Source organism: Natator depressus, chromosome 1, assembly GCF_965152275.1.
Source record: "Natator depressus isolate rNatDep1 chromosome 1, rNatDep2.hap1, whole genome shotgun sequence".
NCBI lineage: Eukaryota > Metazoa > Chordata > Testudines > Cheloniidae > Natator > Natator depressus.
In genome coordinates, this window is record NC_134234.1 from 265,534,447 (window position 1) to 265,558,304 (window position 23,858).

Genomic DNA, 23,858 nt, shown 5'->3' on the forward strand with positions numbered 1-23,858 from the left:
AATGTGATATATGCCATCATGTGCCAGCAATGCCCCTCTGCCATGTACATTGGTCAAACTGGACAGTCTCTACATAAAAGAATAAATGGACACAAATCAGATATCAAGAATTATAACATTCATAAACCAGTCGGAGAACACTTCAATCTCTCTGGTCACGCGATTACAGACATGAAAGTTGCGATATTACAACAAAAAAACTTCAAAACCAGACTCTAGCGAGAGACTGTTAATTGAAATTCATTTGCAAATTGGATACAATTAACTTAGGCTTGAATAGAGACTGGGAGTGGCTAAGTCATTATGCAAGGTAACCTATTTCCCCTTGTTTTTTCCTACCCCCCCCCCCACACACACACAGACGTTCTTGTTAAACCCTGGATTTGTGCTGGAAATGGCCCACCTTGATTATCATACACATTGTAAGGAGAGTGATCACTTTAGATAAGCTATTACCAGCAGGAGAGTGGGTTTGTGTGTGGGGGGGGGGAAGAAAACCTGGATTTGTGCTGGAAATGGCCCAACTTGATTATCATACACATTGTAAGGAGAGTGATCGCTTTAGATAAGCTATTACCAGCAGGAGAGTGGGGTGGGGGGAGAGAAAACCTTTTGTAGTGGTAAACACCCATTTTTTCATGCTTTGTGTGTATAAAAAGATCTTTTATACTTTCCACAGTATGCATCCGATGAAGTGAGCTGTAGCTCACGAAAGCTTATGCTCAAATAAATTGGTTAGTCTCTAAGGTGCCACAAGTACTCCTTTTCTTTTTACTCTAGTCTATAAATCTGACCTGAATCTGAACACTAGCTCATTGCCTTTGTAGGGTATTTTTGTTCTCTTTGTTTCATGTCTCTATTTCAAGAATGCCTTATGTTAAAGGTATAAATAATAGGTTTGCATTCGCTATGAACGAGGGTTCAGTGGAAATGCTTAGTAAACTTTATTTCAATATAGAGCAAATAAGCTGAGCATACAAATAATGTACCAGTAAAATAGAAATGCAAGTTGTCTGTTGCTCTTGGGTAACTGAATCAGTATCATTTTGATGTTAATATCCTTCTAAATTATCACCATCTTTCAGTAAGAACTTAGTAGCCCATAATTCCTTCGTTTTTGTAGATAACTTTTCCTTTAACAATAACATACTCAATCAATTCTTGATGTCCCCCAAACTGGTAAATCAAGTGCTCCCATCTAAAAAGACAGTAAAACATTTATGTAATGTTAATATTTTCACAAAAACAGATCACATACAGAGCATACATTGAACAAATGGGCCAGCCTGAATCACGAGAAGCAAGTATTATGTTTTGAACCTTTGTCTCAGTATTAAAGTAAGACAGTAAGCTGCAGATGCACAAATCAGTATAGAATTCCTTGTACTGTTTCCATGTAATAAGTGCTTTCAAAATAGTTGTGGTATTAGGGTTTATGAGTATATAATCTTAAAAATCTTGGTCCTATTCTCCACTGGAGTTATTTATACCTATTGAAAATGAGTGCAAAGTCAGTGTAAAATGCTACTAAAGTACAGGTGTAAGTGACTCCACAAGGTGCAACGCAGTGGAGAATCAGGCCCCTTTTGTTAAATTAGGTTTTAAACAACAATTTAAGTACATACCTTGATGAATTAATGATAATGAGATCTCCCTGTTTGCCATTCTCTATAGAGCCATGCATATGGGATCTTCCAAGAGCATAAGCTGCATTAATGGTGGCAGCTGCTAAAGCCTCTTTCATTGACATTTTCATGTTTACACAGGCCAAGTGCATTACCATGGGCTAATACAAAAATAAAGGGGAAAAGAGGAGTTACCAAAATGAAATAGGCTATCTGCCCATTCTGTAACGCTGGGAGGCCCAAAGCCCCCAAGCAGGCTGACACAGGTAACTGGTCTCCTGCATCTTGTCCATTCTAAAACAAGAACTGGGAACACAGGATGCTCCTTCCTCCTCCGTAACTGGCCAAGCCTCCCAAAGCAGATGTGAAAAACATGAGCCTCTTGGCCTTAGAGGTGGTTCTGGAGAAAATACTCTGAGTCAGATCCTCATCTGGTGTAATTCATCTAAGCCAGTGGCTCTCAAACCTTTGTTCTGGTGACTCCTTTCACATAGCAAGCCTCTGAGTGCGACTCCCCTTATAAATTAAAAACACTTTTTTATATATGTAACAACATTATAAATTCTGGATGCAAAGCAGGGCTTGTGGTTGAGGCTGACAGCTCATGACCCCCTCATGTAATAACTGCGCGACCCTCTGAGAGGTCCCGACCCGCAGTTTGAGAACCCCTGGTCTAAGCTGATCTAAGCTGAAGATCTGACCCTCTGTCTCGTTATTAAGAAGACTCCCTTTAAGTGAGCAAGAACTACCCATGTGTTGTGACAGTAGAAGACTGTTAACCATTTCATGTGCAGTAATATGCATTAAGAATGGCTTACCATTGAATAACAGTATGCATTAGGGTTAAAATCACTGCCAAGAGCAACTATAACCCCTTCTTTTAACATTTTCCTAGCTTGAGGTTGCTTCAGTCTAGGAAAAAGAACAGATTTGTCAATACAGTACATTTAGCTATTACGCTTTGAAGTACACCAGGAAAAAATCCATGTATTATTGGGTTTGTATACAGGGTGTAACCAGATTAGCTTATCATGTTGGAAACCAGAGGCAAAATTCTGCTCTCAGCTACCCACCTGCAACCCCATTGATTTTATAGCTGGAATCTGGTACCTTGTGCTTTTGAAGCTGCTGTAATTTTGGTGGCAGACACTCTCAAATTAGTGCGGTGATATAAAAGACCTGACTCATTGTTTAGGTGCTGGTGCTCCCTTTTTTCACTTCCCCTGCCCCTTCCATATTTCTTAGATACACAGATCTGCAGGAGTAAAGAGCTGCTAACAAAGGTCAAACTGAGCTTGTTGTCCTATACTTTAGCTGCACAGCTTGGACTCTTTAGACCAAACCCTGTGAAGTACTGAACAACTACAATCCTCAGTGCAGCCAGTGAGAGCTATGGGGGCCTGATCCTGTGCGGTGCTAAGTACTCCCAGCTACCCTACCAATGAAGTCAAAAGGAGGTGAAGATGTTCAGCACATTATTGGAGGTACTCCCCACTTCTCAGTATCAGACCCTTCTTCTGGTGCTCAGTGCCTCTGGCCCTGTATTAGCTAGTCAAATGACGTCCTCAATCCTGAATTTGGCTTCTTGGCAGAATCACAGAGAGTTTTTGTATGAGAATGGAAAGGTGATATACAAACAACAATCCAATTCAAATGGTTCTCTGACACAACAATGGAGATATTGTTTGGTTTTGATTTTCAGTTTTTTGTTAGTTAATTTAGGATACGTCCACACTGCAATGGGGAGGTTCAGCTGCAGCACGTTTAGGCAAAGATGCGCTACCTTTGATCTAGCCAGCTCAAATAACAATAGCAGGGAAGCTGTGGCAGCCTGGGCTTGTTGCTTAAGTACACCCTCAGAGTCTCAGGGGGCTAGCCCAAAGCACCACCCATGCTGCTGCAGCTTCACTGCTATTTTTAGTGCATTAGCTCAATCAAAAGCTAGCTTGGACTTGCCTACCACGCTGCAGTCATGCCTCCTCGGTGCAGTCACACCCAGGACCAGCTCAAGGCACCAGCAAAGCAAGCACATGCTTGGGGTGGCACAATTCTAGGGGTGGCATTCCAGCCACCCCCTTTTTTTTTTTTTGCTTGGACAGTTGCGCTCTCGGAGCTTGGGAGAGCAAATTTTTTGCTTGGGGTGGCAAAAAACCTAGAGCCGGCCCTGGTCACACCTCCCGATTGCAGTGTAGACATACACTTGTGGACACAAAGAGGTTGCTCATTTAATTGGTGTTTATAGATCTGTATGTTAAATATCTGTCAAAAGCAACTAGAGCTTTTGAGAAAATACCTGATGTTGCCTGGGTAAAAATTAAACAAAATTGCTAAAATTTTACACGCACCCTTTTCAGCTTGTTAGGCGATTAGTCATCCATTTCCTTAAGTCAGATATAGAAGAAACTTTTGCAAATGAGCAAATGTATATACTCCAAATAAAATTTGGATTACGGAAAACAAATCCAGTTTGCAAGGTGATATCTTCAGTTAATGCCTAGCTGCTTTAGTTAATGCATCAGATAGGTTAAGACCTATTGTAGATTGGGTTGCTGGGGACCGATCTGAATGCATCTCAGAAATAGGGCATTGACTAGATTTTATGGGACCCCATAGTAAGTAAGATGTATGGAGGCCCATCTAGCCTTCTTTACGGGTGTGGCCATTTCCCGTGGTCCCTGACTAAGTTAAGGACGATAGAACCTTCTGAAATATGAGAATCTTGAGCCAAAAGCATGCTCCTGCTGTTAGTTTTGGCTGTAATTTCCAATCTGTCAAAATGGCATTACCTCAGCATGTAGGCAGTGGTTGGTAAAAGGACAGCTGCACACTTTGCACTTGCCATTGCAGCGATGCCTTCATCACTAATTTCTTCCAGGTGACTTATAGCCTGGGCTCCTAGTTCAGCTCCAAGCTAAGTGGATTATCATGAAAGATTTAACAGAAAAATTACTAACAGATACCAATGAATCACTGAAGCTACGTTCTTACTATCAATCTGCTTGGACAGACAATTCATTAGGATGCTATCTAAGGCCTATTTACAAAACCCTTGTTTAAAAAATTCAAAGAGTGATCTCTAAAGAATAAGTAATTTTAAGACAAATTTTACTGCAGTAATGCTTTCATGAAGTTATTAACGTTAAGTGAAAGCTATTAATCCTTTTAAAAATGTAATCAAAAGAATCTGGTCAGACTGATGCCTTGAACAGAGTTTTTTACTGTCTCAATGAATATAAACAATTGTACAATTATGGATAAAATTATAAATAGGTTTTGTGCAGAAGAGAGTTGGTGGAAACTGATATTCTTAAGGAAATGGAGCAACTGACCTATGCAATTCTAGAGCTACCCACTGTAAAGAATTCTATATTGGTCCAGACCGATCCTCTCCAAATACAACAAAAATAAGCGTTGGCAGACTAATGAGGGAGGATTAGAAGGAGGCCCTGCTCAAATGATGATGAAGTATGGACCCTGACACCCCTTTACAGAATTGCTGTTATTTGATGCTGCCAGCGGGAATGTCTGTACTGTTGGGAAGATATGAACTGCATGACTGAGGAAAAATAAATATTTTTTAAAATAGTGTATCAAAATCTATACTTTGTACCAGTAATGAACAGGGTCACAGATATCCATCTTTCCTATTGACCTCACTACCAGAGGATAAGCTAAGTCAATATTTGAAAAGCCAGTAGACAAGTTACCAATAAAGGTCAAGGTTCCACATCTTTAACTCATCAACTTTGCACATTGGTGGTACTTGCGATTTATTTCACGAACTGCTTATCATACTTTTCTAGAACAACATATTGATTTGGAATATTGCAAATCTCTCAGAGCATCAGTTCTCCCAAAGGCAAGTCAAAAGCAAAAATGGCTTAAATGCATACAGAATGAAGAAGTACCTCTGCAGATTTCATTGGATGGAGTTCATCACCATGGAAGTTGATCTGTAACCCTATCCCTTTTCCAGCCTGAAGAATTCTTCTGGTACAATTCAGATCAAAGACACCTTTCTCACAAAACACATCTATGTTATTAACATGTATTTCACCATTTAGGTTCAGCTCCTTCAGTTTAGGGAGATGGTTACTGATAATGTCATCTGTGGCTTCAGTAGCATTTTTCCCTCTAATGAAAAGAAAATGTTATAAAGACACAGAATGATTTATCTTTGAACCTTGGAGTACTCTAAATTCATGTATGTAATAACTATATTAGTTAAAAAAGGTGTATATACAAAAACCCTCAGACATTTAGCATATGACAAAAATACAGTTGACCATATATTTTTATCTTTGTTGCTAATGTGTCTGAACATTTCTACACCACTGAATTTTACTTCAATTGCTGCCTTGTTTTTAAGACTAGTCTATTATTTAAATTTTAAAAACAACAATGCAAGAGGAAAAATATTGTAATTCATATAACACAAACATGACTTAATTCTAATATCCTTTTTAAAGGATTATACTATATCCTCTTATTTGTAAGTCAGATTTCTTTAGACGCCAACCAATTTTTTTTGCCCTTTAAAAAAACATTCCTCTTCTTTTCTATTTATACATTCTGAATGGCTTACATTTTATCCTTAAAAGTGACCTGCAGACACTTAAAAAAAAAAATCATAACTCAAGTGGTAGAGACCAGAAATATCAAAGCTAACAGGGGCATTCAGCAAAAAACTGAGTTTAAATTTACTTTTTTTTTTCTTTTCTTTTTTTTAGTCCTTCACAGTCACAGAGAGCTGGTTTTGTCTTATCGAGGCATTCCAGCAAGGGACTATGCTGCTGTGACTGTCACAACCACTTTGGAATGCCATTGGTACATGAAGATTGCCTATAGGAGATCAGTAATGGCCTTTTTAAAAAAAGCTATATAGGGCTTTTTATTTCTTTGTACCTTTGAGACAGAAAAATAATAATTATAGCTACTGAGGCTAAAGACCTGCAATGACATCTCTGCCCTTAATTCAGCCACTGTAAAACAAACAAAAACAACACTGCACAGCCCTGTACACATGCTATATATGTTTGACGTCTGGAGTTGTCTGTTGGAGTTTTACAATGGCAATAATGTCAAGGAGTCAAATTCTGCTCACATTTACAAATGAGGTTGCATGGCTGTGAACCAGAACAGACTCTAGCCAATTGCCTTTCTTTTGTTCACTTGTTGAAACAGTTGTTGGGGTTGATTTGACTTTTGCCTTGTCCAGCCTTCTCTCTTTTCCTCCTTTGGCTCAGCAGTTTGTGGAGGAAGGTGGATTAAAGATTAACGCTAAAGAGCCTTTAGAAAAGAGAGGAAAGACAGGTACGATTCTACTCTTTTTGTTCTACTTGCTGTAATGCCTGCAAACAGACACACTGAAAAACTTCCATCGTTCTAATAAACGGCATTGGAATTCACTTTCAAAATGTCTGCCCAGTGTAGAAAATATTGCTGACACTAAGTATTCATAAATCATGAGCCAGGGATCCCAAAAATCATGAGATTGACTTAAAAATCATGATTAAAATAATATGGTGGATTTTTGTGTGCCTTCTGGGTTTTGAGCCTTTATGGTTTTCCAACTTTTTTCTGTAACCATGAAGGCTGGAAACTTAATAAAAAGCAAAAAGCTGAGATTCTCATGATTCCGGGACCTGGAAAATACCAAATATTGCAAGACTCGCTATAAAATCACAACAGTTGACTACACTGGCTGGCGCAAAGAACCTCTGGTGATGTTTCTGCCATTAGTGGTCATAATTTGTGATGTGATACTACATTAACACAAATGTAGAAACTGGCAAGAACATGACTTAACAGGATGTTACACAATTGCATTGTAACAGCTACTGTGACAGCTCTAGAAGGTTTTAATGAGCATTTCTCACTGTAACTAGGTGACATTATGCCATGGTTTTACTCTGGATTAAGGGAAATTATTTTGAAATGGTTTAAGATCATAAGATTTATGGTAAGATTTTGCTTTGGTTACGTTAGCCTAAGGAGTATTATAGGAGTGGTCTATTTTACATCTGTATAATTAAGAATGATCAAGGAGTGCCTAGAGCAAAGGATAAGTGCTGTTTTATAACAGATGTGTATAAAAGTGTAAGGCTTTAAACAGAGACAGTGGTTTTGAGGTTAGTTCTTTATCTTTGTTTAAAAGTTTCTATAATTTATACATAACTGCACCTTTTTTGTGTGGAATATACGGATGAAAGAAACATGGCATGAACTGAGATAGAGGTCTTGGAAGACAACAGTTTAACAGCCATTATGGTGTAAAGCATTTGAGGTCTGGACCTCAGACCTGCAGAATTCAGGAACTGGAAACTTCTAGAGACAGGAATTGTAAACAGAACTGAGGAAACTCTTAAGAAGCCCAAACTGGGTCACCATAGACTGTGCCATGTACTGATTTGGCTTCAGGCAATTAAAAGTTGATGATTTTCTGAAACCCAGGACTTGATTGATACACTGCTGTAAACCAGAAGAGAATCTTCACTGACTTCATTGAAGTTAGACCTGATTTACATCATCAGAGAGCAGAATCAGGCCCTGAGGCTTGAAACTATGCACATGTTGACAATGAGAGTTTGTATCTGCATAACACCTGGGCTATTCTGAAGTAAACTATTGCTATCTGGAATGCCAACTGATTAATTTTTAGAGCAGCTTGAAATGATTTTGTTAAAAAAATGTTTTTGACAAAAAATGGCTTTTTGACCATTTTGGTCAAAATTCTCCAGGTTTAAAAAACAAACAACAAAAAACCCACTGAAGAGAAACTGAAAAAATTTTGTTTAAAAATTCTGATTAAAAAATAAAATTACCAAAAAAATCCACCCTTAAAAACTTCTTATGAGAAGTTTAAGAACATACTAAATCTAGGCGAAATAGGTTAATAATTGATTAAAGCAGGAGAAGCTGACATGAATGTAAAGGGAGATGGGTAGGTGCTGTTGTGCAGTGAGCTCTTGGAGGTGCATCATTTTAGGGCATTGTTGTATGTGATTTCTACATTTTTATGCATTCTTCTGTTACGTCTGTTTTTCACCAGGCCCACTTCTCAGTTTGTCAAAATGTGCTACTTTTATTTGTCCAAGACCATTTGTCCAGGACATCTGCTGTCATTCTTTATGACATTTAACCGTAATTTAGTGAAGTCTCATAAATCCAAGTAGTTATCTTTTTCACTGGAAATAAAAATAAATTAAAAAAAAACTATTAAAGGAGAAATAGTGGGTTGTTTTGACCATCCAGAATGTGTGCTAATAATCCAATTATTTAGATAACCAGACTGTGCTTCCTGTTGGCAGTAATACCTAAACCCCGGGCTCACACTCACTCACAGGATACAGTGACTAACTGGTTGAATGGAAGCACATCAAGTTGTTGTTATACTAAAACTTCTGATGATTAAGTATTATAATATTGTTTTCTCTTAGCTAGTTAAAATGAAAAACAGACAGTTTACGGTCTGATGGCAGTAGCAAATCCAAGCAGAAAGACTTTCTGAAAAGGAGTTCCTGAAAACTTCCATACAGCTTGGAGTTGGTAACCGCAAAGGATGGCTACATGCCTATTGGCTGAATCCAGTTGATTTCTGTTTAAAACCTAATAGTCTGGCTTTTTTCATAACTGACCACCACCACACCAGGATGCTCCCTCACTTACTTCTACGTTCAGTTTAGGAAAGCATTACTTTGTTGAATGCTGTTATTTCTAATATTGTACACTTTGTTGCCATTTTGGGGAGAACAAAAAACGAACCCTCAAAGCCACCAAACAAACTGTGTGAGGAGGCCAAATTCTGCTGCAGATTCACCCCACACCTGGCGCTGTTGCTCCTCATTTATTTCTGTATAATCTGCCACCAATTTGTAGTTTATTCACTCAGGAGCTGCACTCATGTTTTATGAAATAATATGAGAGTATTATTGTTTAAAAGAACAAGAAAAAAATAAATCGCATTACTTAGGCACAGAATGAGCTCCACAGTATGTAGAGGAAATGTTGCTATCCAGTAACCGTCTAGCCTGTTCAATCACCCTGAGCATTTTAAGCTCGGTTTCTAGGTTTAAACCATATCCACTCTTGCATTCGACCAAAGTGGTTCCTGTTCTGAGCATACGCAGCAGTCGGTGTTTGAAAGTATTGAACAGCTCCTCTTCTGAGGCTTTCTGGGTATGTTCCACAGTAAAATGTATTCCCCCTCCAGCTTGGTGAATATCCATGTAGGAAGCACCTGCCAGCTAAAAACAAAATTCTCATGAGTATTCTATTCACCTTCATCAAGGGATTCTGTGAGGTGCATGTGGCCTAATTCACAGTAGAGAGGGGACAGAAAAAACATCCCAGTGATGGAACTAGGAGGGGGAAACTTCATAAAGGGATCTTCCTGAAGATTTCCTTCCCCTGAGTCTGGAAGAGGTTATCAGCCCTAGTCTGGCCTGCCATCACAGATTCATTTTCATGGGAAAAAAGGAACTGAAGTGGAGATGAAGTTGATGAGAAAAGGTAACATGGAAATTCCCCCCTGGGCCGTAGCCCCTTTGTGCCAGCCAAAGCAATGAAAAGGAATACCTCCATGGCAGGAGACTCTCTGGGAGCTTCAGAGACAGCTCTGTGAACAATTGCACCTCCCTGGAGCAGCTGGTGTTTTGGGGTGGGCTAGTGACATAGAAATTCTGCCTCACTGCCATTGCACAAGGCACAAGTAAGGGCAGCACTCGGGGTTGCCTTAGATCATATAGGGGACTACATAGGGAGACACGTTCCCTGCACCAGTGCTGAATCTGGCCCCCAAAAGACTCTGCCAGTGATGTCATGCTGCAAAAACAAACAAAACAAAAATCTATTTCAGTGCTGAAGTAAGTATTTAACACAGCCTCTTCCAGTAAAACTGGACAAGAGTGTCCATTGTAGGAGGGCCTCAGCTTCCCAAGCAGCTGGGATTACAGGTGCGTGCCACCACACCCGGTGTGACACCCCTATTATTAAATATTAATCATGTTTATTACACTGTTGCCTGTAGGCCAACAGAGAATGGAGCTGCACGGTGCTAAACCCTGTACAAACAGAGTAAGGAACAGTTCCTGCCCCGAAGACCGTACAATCTCAGTAACATATAAACAGCCATAAATTAATCACCCCCACCCCCAATTTGAAATCATACCCTGATATTCCAAAAACAAAACATGCCACAGAAAAAACAAGCACTGCAGAGCTGGAAACATTTTATTCCAAAGCTATTCAGGTGCTCGCATTTCCTCCTTCCCTCCATCCTATATAGACTTGACATGTCCACTTGGGCTTTCCAACCTCCCCATCCATAATGCAAACTTCTGGCAATCCATCGTAGGCCCTCATCTCCATCCTATACCCCCATTTGGGTTACATCAGAAACAAATTCTAGGTGTATGAGTAAATAAAATAATTTTCACCTTTTATATTATAAGGTTTTCATTTCTTTAATCCCTTCATTTTCTTTTTTCATTTCCCAATTTCATTCTCATTTTCCTCACTATCATTTTATCTCCCTTTTATAAGTTTTGTTCTCTTACTTCTGTCTCCCCTATTTCATATCCCCTCCGCCACTGGATTGCTCTCTCTTTCCTTCTTCCTCTTGGTCCTTGTTTCCCCATCTCTTTTCCTTTGACTTCAACCCTCTCTCTTTCTCTGTTCTTGCTCTCCAAAAGCCGTTGCTCCCTCTCCCATCCTAAATTACATATGATATAACTGATCTTACTTTCCAGAGATGAGAAACAGAAGTGTAGAGAAAGCAGAGATTGTTGTGTATGAAAGCAAATATGATGAGAAAAAAACCCCAACAACTCTGTAATTATGTGAAATTACCTTCATTGCAAACTCATGAACCCTGTCACCAGCCCACACTGGATGGGTATGTGCATCTACCAAACCTAAAAAAACCCAACAACAATAAAATAAATACATATTGCAAGATTTCATTGTTTGGGAAAAGGAAAAACTTGAGAAAGTGCAGACAAATTAAAGGGACAGTATCAACTGAAGAAAAAACCCATGCTACGCCATACTTCTGTTTGAAAAATGTTTTTACCTTATATTATTGCAAAAAACACCTATGATTACTATAATGAAGATAATCAAGAAAAAAAATCTTTTTTTTTTTCAGGGCGTTTTAGTCTATCTGGCAGCACTCAGTGTAGAATTAAACTGTTTCTGCTGTATAGTAAGTCTGTCAGTCACGCTCCCATTTTGTTTGTCTGGGTCTTTTGCACAGTAACAGGAGAGAGAGAAACATTTCTTAAAAACAGGAAAATTGGCAAGAGGATTTAAAAGGAGGTGTATACCTGAAATAATTCCAACTAACTTCAAAACAACTGACTAGATTTCATGCTGATGTCCCTTTAAAAGTGCAAGCTGCATATATTGGGCTTGATCCTGTGGCACTTATCCTAGCAATCGACCACTGACTTCAGTGGGAGCTTTCCCTGTGTTAAGATTGTGAAATTAGTCTGGGTGAGTGCCAGAGTCCGTGTCAGAGAACACAGATGTCTAGCAGCTTAAATGCCAGTTCATAAATACAAGACACTTGATTTACTTTACACTATGTAAAATGTTCAGAAGCGCCTATGTAATTTATGAGCCTAAATCCCATTGACTTTGACCCAAATCACCAGTCTGTGTGCAGGGTGGGGAGAGTAGGCGCCACAAGTAGACAGGGAGGGGAACGAAAAGGGTGGGGAATTTGTGGAGCTTTGACTCTGCCACTCCAACATGCCAACTAGCTCACCTGAGCTAGCATGGAGTGGGAAGTAACTTGTTATTGGAATAGGAGAGTAGTGGATAATTAACCATTGGAACAATTTACCAAGAGTTGTGGTGGACTCTCCATCACTGGCAATTTTAAAATCCAGACTGGGTGTTCTTCTAACAGATATGTTCTAGTTCAAACAGGAATTCATTCAGGAAAGTTCTATGGCCTGTGTTACACAAAAGGTCAGACTGGATGATCACAATGGTCCCTTTTGCCCTTATAATCTATGGAGCCTCATCAGATTCCTTTCCCTCAGAGCAAGAGGGAAGCCAGGAATAGCCCTGTGTGACCCTTTATAGTCACAATTACCTGCTTGGACTGTTCCAGAACAGGGTGAGGGGTGGAAATAGCTACATGCTGCCCCTTACTCAGGGCTCCAGTGAAGTGCCAATCTAGGCCTTCAGGTATTACATAAAAGAGACGTTCATAGTATTTTATATCTGGGCACTTTACAAAAGTTAAAATAACAGTGAAAACAAATACGTGGCTGAGAGAGAGCCAGTCACTCGGCCAAACCAAAAATGGGCCAACAGAAAAATAAATAACCCAAGGAGAAAGAATAGCTGAAAATGACAAAAGTAAACAGGCCCACGTGAATAGACTTTGCAACAAGCATTGTAGATGGCCAGAGGAGTAGTCCAAGGGGCCTTCTCAGAGTTGCATAGAATTGGTCTCTGAACCAAGAAGGCCCTGCCCTTCATCTGATTCAAGCTGAATCTCCGGAAGGAGAGCAAAGGCACTGTTAATGGTCTCAACTGCCTGGGGATGATGTGAGGGGAGGAGTTAGTTGCTCAAATACCAGGGGCCTAACTTATGTATGGCTTGACCTCTACAAAGAAAAGAAGTTTGGGGAGTGTTTGATTAACTGAGGAACCTGTGCTTTGTCTATACACACGGTCAGCCATTCTGATTTGCACTATTAATGTTAAGAAAATACACCAACCTGGCAATATGCATTTCCCAGAACAGTCAATTATTTTTTCAAATGATGCTTCTGAAAATTGCTGGCGAATAGCATCTGCATGGCCTACAGCTTTTACGCAGCCATCTCTGCAAAAAAAAAAAAACAAAAAAAACAATGCACAAACAAGCCTGAGTGAATTTGTTTAAAAAGCAAACTCAGCAAGTTGTATTTAGGAGCTCCTGAGGCATCACCCTTTCAGAGAAGTGATGGGGTCATTGTCTGCAGGACTCTGAAAATGGACAGGGAAGATTGTTTGCTAATCATGTGGATGCCTTGAGATCTATGAGGAAATCCTATGGACCTCAAGGTGTCTGCGAAGCCTGGGTCATCCCTATGCCCTGCCAGCGTGGTTGCCGTAGGATGATAAGTTGCGGGCCCTTTCTGTTTGTGAAGTAATATCTGTATGTATCCTGTAACTCAAAAGGCAAATGCCAATGTATTCATTAGCCCAGTATATTCTTATTACCAAATCAACAGCATCCTCAAGTTGTTATGTTACTGAAATAAGAACGTAAGAAGAAAAAAATGGCCATGCCCCGTCAGACCAATGGACCATCATCTATCCCAGTATCCTGTTTTCCATATATATGTATATTATAACAGAGAAAGAGAAAATATATTTTAAAGATGACCAAAAAATTGATTTTCTTTTTGCCACAAGAGAAATCATTAACTGATGCTTTTCATTTGGCAACAAAATGATATATTACATGTAAGATTTAAGGCCTTGGTCTAATGTCGTTTTCCATTATTGATATTTTAGTATAATTAAATATCACATAGCAGCTCCCTTATTTCAATCTCCATGCATGAATTTAGTGGTATTCTTGCCTGGAAAATGCTGTGACCATTACAGGAATCTTACCAAGTGTACCAAGACACGGTGTGCATTCCCAAAAGTGAGAGAAGAAAAAACAGCAACAGTAGAGGGTATGTAGTTAGTTTCCCCTCTGTACATTTGGTGCATATGCTGCAGTTCTGCTCAGGCAGCTTTAATTTGCTGAGCTGGCAGCTCTGACGCACATTACCTGAGGGCTTATGCAACTTGACCCATTACAAAGGTTACATTTTCCACTTGGATGAGCTATTTTATATCAATACATTTTTCTTCCTCATCAGACATTCAGGTCTTTGCTATTTTCCACTCAACCTGTCAAGCATACTAATTTTGACCATTGCAAGACCCCCTCCCCCTATCTCACTCAATAACTGAACTTTCCATTTTTCTGACAGAATTTCATGGCCATAAGAACATAAGAATGGCAATACTGGGTCAGACTAATGGTCCATCTAGCCTAATATCCTGTCTTCTGACAGTTGCGGGAGACAGATGCTTCAGGGGAAATAAACAGAACAGGACAGTTTATCGAGTGCTCCATCCCCTATCGTCCAGTCCCAGCTTCTAGCAGTCAGAGGTTTAGGGACACCCAGAGCATGGGGTTGCATCTCTGACCGCCTTGGCTAATAGCCATGGACAGACCTAACCTCCACAAATTTATTTAATTATTTTCTAAGCCCAGTTATAATTTTGACCTTTGCAACATACACTGGCAATGAGGTCCACAGGTTGACTGTGCATTGTATGAAAAAGTACTTCCTTATGTTTGTTTTAAACCTGCTTCCTATTAATTTCATTGGGTGACTCCTAGTTCTTGTGTTATTTGAAGGGGTAAATAACACTTCCTTATTCACTTTCTCCACACCATTCAGGATTTTATAGACTTCTATCATATCCCCCCTTAGTTGTCTCTTTTCTAAGCTGCAAAGTCCCAGTCTTTTTCATCTCTTCTCATATGGAAGCTGTTCCATACCCCTAGTCATTTTGTTGCCCTTCTCTGTTCCTTTTCCATTTCTAATATAGCTTTTTTGAGATGAGAAGACCAGAACTGCACACAGTATTCAAGGTTTGAGCATACCATGGATTTATATAGTGGCATTATGATACTTTTTTTCTTATTTTCTATCCCATTCTTAATGATTCCCAACATTCTGTTCGCTTTTTTGACTGCCGCTGCACATTGAGTGGATGTTTTCAGAGAACTATCCAAGATGACTCCAAGATCGCTTTGGTGAGTGATAACAGCTAATTTAGACCCCATCATTTTGTGTAGGTATAGTTGGGATTATGGTTTCCAATGTGCATTACTTTGCATTTATCAACTTTGAATTTCGTCTACCATTTTGTGGCCCGGTCACCCAGTTTTCTGAGCTTTTTAACTCTTTGCAGACAGCTTTGGACTTAACGATCTTGAATTATTTTGTATTGTCTGCAAACTTTGCCACCTCACTGTTTACTCCTTTTTTCAGATCATGTATGAATATGTTGAACAGTACTGTTCCCGTGCAGACCCTTGGGGGACCCTGCTATTTACCTCTCTCCACTGTGAAAACTGACCATTTATTCCTATCTTTTGTTTCCACTCTATTAACCAGTTATTGATACATGGGAGGACCTTCCCTCTTGTCCCATGAGTGCTTACTTTCCTTAAGAGCCTTTGGTGAGGGACATTGTCAAAGGCTTTCTGAAAGTCCAAGTACACTATATTAACTCGATTACTCTTGTTCACATCTTTGTTGATACTCCTCAGATAGTTCTAATAGATATGTGAGGCATGATTTCCCTTTACAAAAACTGTTGACTCTTCCCCAACATACTGTGTTCATCTACCAGGTATGTGTCTGATAATTCTGTTCTTTACTATAGTTTCAACCAATTTGCCTAGAACAGAAGTTAGGCCTACCAGCCTGTAATTGCCAGGATCACCTCTGGAGCCTTTTTTAAAAATCAGCATGACATTAGCTATCTGCTAGTCATCTGGTGCAGAAGCTGATTTAAGCAATAGATTACATATCACAGTTAGTAGTTCTGCAATTTCATATTCGAGTTCCTTCAGAACTCTTGGGTGAATCCCATCTGGATCTTGTCACTTATTACTGTTTAATTTATCAATTTGGTCCAAAACCTCCTCTACTGACACCTCAATCTGGGACGATTCCTCAGATCTCTCATCTAAAAAGAATAGCTCAAGTGCGGGAATTTCCCTCACATCCTCTCCAGGATGTGAAGACTGATGCGAAGATACTGATATGAAGACTGATGCAGGATGAAGACTGATGCAAAAAATGAATTTAGCTTCTCCACAACAGCCTTGTCTTCCTTGAGTGCTTCTTTAGCACCTCGATCCTCCAGTGCGTCCGCTCATTGTTTGGCAGGCTCCTGCTTTTGACGTACTTAAAAACATTTTGCTTTTAATGTTTGTGTCTTTTGCTAGTTGCTCCTCAAATTCTTTTTTTGGCCTGGCTGATTACACTTTCACACTTGACTATCCGGAGTTTATGCTTCTTTCTATTTTCCTCAGTAGGATTTGACTTTCAATTTTTAAAGGATGTCTTTTTGTCTATGATTGCCTCTTTTACTCTGTTTGGCCACGATTGAGGGGTGGGTTTTTTTGTTCTTTTACTTTTTTTTTCTTTTTTAATTTGGGGTATACATCTAGTTTGAGCCTTTATTACAGTGTTTTTAAAATTTTCCATCCAGTTTTCAGGCATTTAACTCTTGTGACTGTTCCTTTTAATTTCTTTTTAACTAGCTTCCTCATTTTTGTGTAGTTCCCCATTTTGAAGCTGAATGCTCCTATGGTGGGCTTCTTTGGTATTCTCCCCCTCCTCCCCCCCGATGTTAAATTTAATTACATTATAGTCACTATTACCGAGTGGTTCAGCTATATTCACCTCTTGGACCTGTCCTGTGTGCCACTTAGCACTAAATCAAGAATTGCCTCTCCCCTTGTGGGTTCCAGGACTAGCTGCTCCAAGAAGTAGTAATGAACAGTGTCCAGAAATTTTATCTTTGAACCCCTTCCTGAAGTGACATGTTCCCAGTTGTTACGGGGGTAGTTGAAATCCCCAGTTATTGTTGGGTTTTCTGTTTTTATAGCCTCTCTAATTTATCTGAGCATTTCACAAGCACCGTCGTCATCCTCGTCAGGTGGTCAGTAGTATATTCTACTATACTCTTTTTATTGAAGCATGGAATTTCCATCCAAAGAGATTCTATGGTACTCTTTGATTCATTTAAGATTTTTAGTATATTTGACTCTATGTTTTCTTTCATATATAGTGCTACTCCCCCACCATTGCAAACTACAGTGTCATTCCTATATATTTTGTACTCTGGTATTACCATGTTCTATTGATCATCATCATTCCACCAAGTTTCTGAGACGCCTATTCTGTCACTATCCTCATTTACTACCAGGCACTCAAGTTCACCCATATTAGTATTTAGACTTCTCACATTTGTATACAAGCATTATAAAATTTGTCAGTATTTAGTTATCTGCGTTCATGTGATGTAATTGAACCGGACTCTCTTTCGTTTGACTGTTTCTCTTCAGTTCCTATCTGTACTTTATCAACTTCTATCCTCTCCTCTTTACTAGGACATAGAATATCCCCTTCAATAAATCCTCCCTTAAGGGATGTGTCTGTTCCAACAGCGTGTTCCTCCGCACCTGTCAGCTTTCCCCAGCCCTCAGTTTAAAAACTCCTCTACTACCTTTTTAGTTTTACATGCCAGCAATCTGATTTTGTTTTGGTTTATGTGGATCCCATCCTTCCTGTATTCGCTCCTCCTTTTCCAAAACATTCCCCAGTGCCTAATAAACATAAATCCCTCCTCTGAACACCATCATCTCATCCATACATTGAAACCCTGAAGTTCTGCCTGTCTAACTACCTCTGCATGAGGAACTGAGCATTTCAGAGAAACTGTGGTCCTGAACTTTAATCTGTTTTCTGGCATCCTAAATTTGGCCTCCAGGACCTTTCCCTATGTCATGGGTGCCTACATGTACTATGACCACCGGCTTCTCCCCAGTACTGCCCATAAGTCTATCTACATGTCTCGAGAGGTTTGCTCCCATCAGGCAATTTACCATGTGGTTTTGCCAGTCTCAGAAACCCAACTACCTATATTTCTAATAATCAAATCCCCCAATAGTCTTACCTGTCTCTTCCCAATACAAGGGGTTCCCTCCCTCAGAGGGGTATACTCAGTGTGAGTGGATACCATAACATTATCTGGAAGGAGGGTCCAACTATGGGATTAATTATGCTTAATGATTAACAGTAGTTTTTATTTTCTTTTAGCTAACTAAAACTACTGCACTGTTGTGGGTTAGCAAATGTACAGCATCCCTTCAGTCAGTAACTGCAGAGCATTCTTGTCCTCCAGAAGAATCTTGCTGCCATTGTCTCCCTGCCTACACCTGAAGGATACACTTGCCCCCTTGGAGGATGTAAATAGCATGAAGTGGAATCTGCAAGAGTTGATGTATTTAAGGTTAGCTTTCACTCCCACAGGGATGATACCGGGAAGAATAGACTTTCCTTGGCCAAACACTGGTCATGGAACTTCTCTCCCCCATAATCGTGTGGTACTTTAGAGGAGGGGCTTCCAGGGGCTTTGGAGGTGGTGGGGCAATTCTGCATAAGGTTGCCAACTTTCTATTCGCACAAAATGGAAAACCCCTGCCCCACCCTCGGCCCCGCCCTTCTTCGAGGCCCCGCCCTTTCTCTGAGGCCTCGCTCCCGTTCACTCCATCCCCACTCCCTCTGTCGCTCACTCTCCCCACCCTCACTCACTCATTTTCACCAGGCTGGGGCAGGGGGTTGGGGTGTGGGAGGGGGTGAGGGTTCCGGCTGCGGGTGCGGGCTCTGGGGTGGGGCCAGGGATATGGGGGTTGGGGTGCAGGAGGGGGCTCCGGGCTGGGATTGAGGGATTTGGAGTGCAGGAGGGGGTTCTGGCCTGGGACAGGAGGTTGGCGTGTGAGGGGGTCTGAGGGCTCTGGCTGGGGGTGCGGGCTCTGGGGTGGGGCTTGGAATGAGGGGTTTGGGGTGAAGGAGGGTGCTCTGGGCTGGGACCGAGGGGTTCAGAGGGTGGGAGGGGGATCAGGGCTGGGGCAGGGGGTTGGGATGCAGGAGGGAGATCAGGGGTGCAGGCTCTCAGCAATACTTACCTCAAGCAGCTCCTGGAATCTGCATCATTTCCCACCTCTGGCTCCTATGCAGAGCTGCGGCCAAGCGGCTCTGTGCACTGCCCCGTCTGCAGGCTGCCCCATCTGTAGGTGCTGCCCCCGCAGCTCCCATTGGCTGTGGTTCCTGGCCAACGGGAGCTGCAGAGCCAGGACTTCGGGCTTGGGGCAGGGCAGCGCGTGGAGCCCCCTGGCTGCCCCTACGTGTAGGAGCTGGAGCAGGGGATAACCCGCTGCTTCTGGGAGGCACGCAGCGCGCGGAATGATGGCAGGCAGGGAGCCTGCCTGAGCCCTGCTGCGCTACTGACCGGACTTTTAATGGCCCAGTCAGCAGTGCTGACCGGAGCCACCAGGGTCCCTTTTCGACCAGGCGTTCTGGTTGAAAATTGGACACTTGGCAACCCTAATTCTACACTGTCTCCTCTCCCTTCAACAGTTTTAGAGCCACTGGAGTAAAAGACTTGAGACTCATCACAGACAGCTCATTGAAGATATCTGTGTAATACACAGTAGCAGTTTAAAAAGGCAAATAGGACGATTGGGAGCATTTTAAAAAGGGAACGAAAATAATGTAATATTGAAAACAATGATACATCCTGATTTAAATTACTTTATTGAGTTCAGGTTACTTCGCTTAAGGGTAAAGCAGAGAATGAAAAGGTCCAGAGAGGGCAGAAAGGGTGGTCAGTGACATGACAGGACTTGCCTAGAAAGACTAGTCTGAAAAAGAGAAGAGTTAGAGGGATGTTGACTGAGGTAGTCAAAATTATGAAAGATTAATTTAAAACAAATCATAATCTCCTTTTCACCCGTTGTATAGTCTGAGACAAAAATAAATCAACACAGAGGGGAAAATAAAGTCAATACTGACAGTCAAACAATTAGAAGAAAAAAATATAATTGATTTCAACATTGTCAACAAACAAGCTGACATGTTTTCTTTTAATAATCTTAAAAGCCAGGTCCTGGATATTAAATAGTCCAAGCCCTGAATAAATAATAACAGAATCCAGTAATCTCTTCAAACATTTTCTGCATCTTAGTCACAACAAAACATCCCAAACAGAAGGCAACATCGTAAATTAACAGCACACACAATAGCCAATTATTTTTATGTAAAAAGTATACACTCAGAGTCTAGATAGACTGGAGATAGACTTTTTACGAACTATTTTAAGCTACTTTAAAATGCTGTTCAGCTTTTATGCAACTTTGTATTGTTGCTCAGCTATGGTGATGGGAGACCTAGAAAGTGAGGTTGCAGCAATTTGATGTGCAACAACATTTATAAACATGTTTTACATTTTGAGATTTTCAAAGGCAGGTTTTCATCTGGTCAGACTATCCGTGTGACCTGGTTTGTCAAAGAAAATTAGCAACACAACTGACTTACAAAGTTAAAATATACATTCTATTTCTTTCACTACTATCAAGACTTTTTTTATGAGTCCAGACTTTTAAATTATCTTACAAGCTATGCTTTTTAACATGTCTCTTTACAAAATTTCACAGATCTTTCAGAATTTTTAAAAATGTCATCTTGGTGTTATATGGATCTAGTTACAAATTTTGGCTTAGTCCATACTGACATGTAGATGATTGCTCCTCTTATAACACTACCTTTTATGTTAACTTTAAGGTCCTGATCCTGTAAAGTCTTACTCGCATACTTAATTTTACACACTGAGTAAAGACATCAGTGGGTCTACTCCTGCATAAAGTTAACTATGTGCTTAAGTTTTTGTAGGATCAGAGTCTAAATCATTTTCTAAGTATCAAGAATATAATTATTCCAGAATTTACCTTACTTTTCAGCATACTCGTTTAAAAAGAGTTTGTGTGTCCTGTCTCACCTTCAGCACTCCGACACTGAAGTTTTAGGCATAGCAACTTAAGGCACAAGTGTGTTGGCACACTTAAGCCAATGGCTGTCTTTTAAAAACAACAAAGTAACAAAAACAACTTTCAGAGTAACAGCCGTGTTAGTCTGTATTCGCAAAAAGAAAAGGAGTACTTGTGGCACCTTAGAGACTAACCAATTTATTTGAGCATGAGCTTTCGTGAGCTACAGCTCACTTCATCGGATGCATACTGTGGAAAATACAGAAGATGTTTTTATACACACAAACCATGAAAAAATGGGTGTTTATCACTACAAAAGGTTTTCTCTCCCCCCCACCCCACTCTCCTGCTGGTAATAGCTTATCTAAAGTGATCACTCTCCTTACAATGTGTATGATAATCAAGGTGGGCCATTTCCAGCACAAATCCAGGTTTTCTCCCCACCCTCCCCAACAAACCCACTCTCCTGTTGGTAATAGCTTATCTAAAGTGATCGTTCTCCTTACAATGTGTATGATAATCAAGGTGGGCCATTTCCAGCACAAATCCAGGGTTTAACAAGAACCTCTGAGGAGGGGGGGGGGGCGGTGTGTGTAGGAAAAAACAAGGGGAAATAGGTTACTGGAAATGGCCCACCTTGATTATCATACACATTGTAAGGAAAGGGACCACTTTAGATAAGCTATTACCAGCAGGAGAGTGGGGTGGGGGGAGAGAAAACCTTTTGTAGGGATAAACACCCATTTTTTCATGGTTTGTGTGTATAAAAACATCTTCTGTATTTTCCACAGTATGCATCCGATGAAGTGAGCTGTAGCTCATGAAAGTTTATGCTCAAATAAATTGGTTAGTCTCTAAGGTGCCACAAGTCCTCCTTTTCTTTTTGCAAAGTAACTTTGTTTCTCAACTGGAATCCCCCTTGATTAAAAAGCTAAGACTCTGGATTCCAGTCGGCAGTTTTTCTTCTCGGCAGAGTTAATCCACAACACAAAGAATAACATATTTTTTCCTTATTTTCAGCAACAAGCAATGAGTAAAATTTTATTGTGGATTCAAATAAAAAGCCTCCTTTTCAGTGGAATCACAGTAATTCTAACACACTTGTGGCTGATCACACCAAAATGCCGGGTCGCTGTCTGAATTGAAGGCGAGCCTGCAGAACTGAAGAATTTGCCTTTTCTAAAGAGGTACGGAAGAACTTTATGCACCAGACTTTATTTTCTGAACCCGAGGGCTCCCAGGACAACGGAGAGCAGATCTGGCTGCCTCATGCCAGGTGCCTGCTCAGGACCGAGCCTCGCCGGGGGCTCAGGGGACACGCTCACAGAGCTTATGCTCAAATAAATTGGTTAGTCTCTAAGGTGCCACAAGTCCTCCTTTTTCTTTTTGCTCACAGAGCGGACTTACGTGCCGATCACCACGCTGGCATTGTCCAGCACGGCCAGGTCTTGCATGCCCGCCTGCAGCAGGTACTTCTCGCCTTTGGTGCAGACGAGCACCAGCTGTTGGGCGTTGTCCAGCAAGAGCCTGTGCTCGCCAGCCATGTCGGGGCAGATACCGGGGCGGCGACAGCCCCCGCAGACCCTGGACCTGCACAGCAGCCGCAGCCAGAGGCAACCAAGGCCAGGAGCAGCCCAGCGGACTGGAGGGCGGGTGAAGCCCGCGCTCAGCTCGAAGTCTCCTGGGCAGCGGCCGAGCGCGGGGCAGCGCTGGCAATGGAGTCCCTTGGCTGGCTTCTTGCCACCCGGAGCGCTGCCACCCTGCGGGCGGAGGGGCCGGTGCTGGAAGCTCCTGGACTGCGCGGGGCCAGAGAAGGGTCCAGCCCCCGGGTCTGCAAAGCCCCTGGCCGCCGCCGTTGCTTTTGCAAGGGCTGCCGCTGGCTTGAGGGCGCGCGGGCTCCTCCTGGCCCCCGGGGCGCGGGACGGGCGCGGAGGGGGAGGGAAGCTGAGGCACGCGGGGCCGGGGGCGTTTCTCGTTCTGCTCAACAGTCTCCAGGCAGGGCCCCGTCCCCGTCCGTGCGGCTGCCCCTGTGCTCGGCTGCGCCCCTCCTGGCCCCGTCGCCCGGTGAGGGAGCTGCGGCTGGGGGGGCGGGGGGCGGCGCGCGTGTGTGTCTAGGCTCTGGGGGGAGCTGAGGTTTGCGGGGGGAGCTTCCCCCCCTTCCCCTTGGTGCTCTGTGTCCTGCTCCCGCCCGGCCTCCCCCTCTCCCAGCCCGTCGTTAGCTACACGTCCCTTTTCCCTTTGAAAACTGCAGAGAGGCGGGACTAAATGCACCCCCACTGTCGTCAGCAAGCCCGGGTTGAGGCCTCAGGAGTGGCTGGGGCCGGGCTCTGCTGAAGAGCGGGGATGGGGATGGCTTAGGTGGCTTGATTGTTAATGGTGCTGCCCAGGGTGTACTTGTGTGTCTCTTTGTGTCTCTATGTGTCAGGCCTGGGTTCGGGTAGGGGTTCCTCTACTGCAATTCAGAGCACCACCAGAAGGGCTGTTGCAAATGGTGCTGGCTTGTAATATCCCCAGTGGGGCCAATCTGCCGGTTGGGGTTTGCTAGAGTGGAAGTGCGGGTTCTGGCCACATGTCCTACACTGGCTCTGTGTCAGCTGGAG

At 41.9% G+C, this 23,858-nt stretch overlaps 1 protein-coding gene across 1 annotated transcript; it reads right to left on the bottom strand.

Moving 5' to 3' along the window:
* Window positions 1–929: 929 nt before the first annotated feature.
* AMDHD1 (amidohydrolase domain containing 1) lies at window positions 930–23,229 on the bottom strand. The gene is made up of 9 exons (XM_074941874.1): window positions 22,666–23,229; window positions 13,361–13,467; window positions 11,475–11,539; window positions 9,594–9,871; window positions 5,534–5,759; window positions 4,412–4,536; window positions 2,444–2,537; window positions 1,626–1,786; window positions 930–1,198 (listed from the first exon to the last, which is right to left on the bottom strand). Exons 1-9 carry the CDS (start codon window positions 22,800–22,802, stop codon window positions 1,093–1,095), a joined length of 1,299 nt encoding a protein of 432 aa, XP_074797975.1. The 5' UTR covers window positions 22,803–23,229; the 3' UTR covers window positions 930–1,092.
* Between the last annotated feature and the right edge of the window lie 629 nt (window positions 23,230–23,858).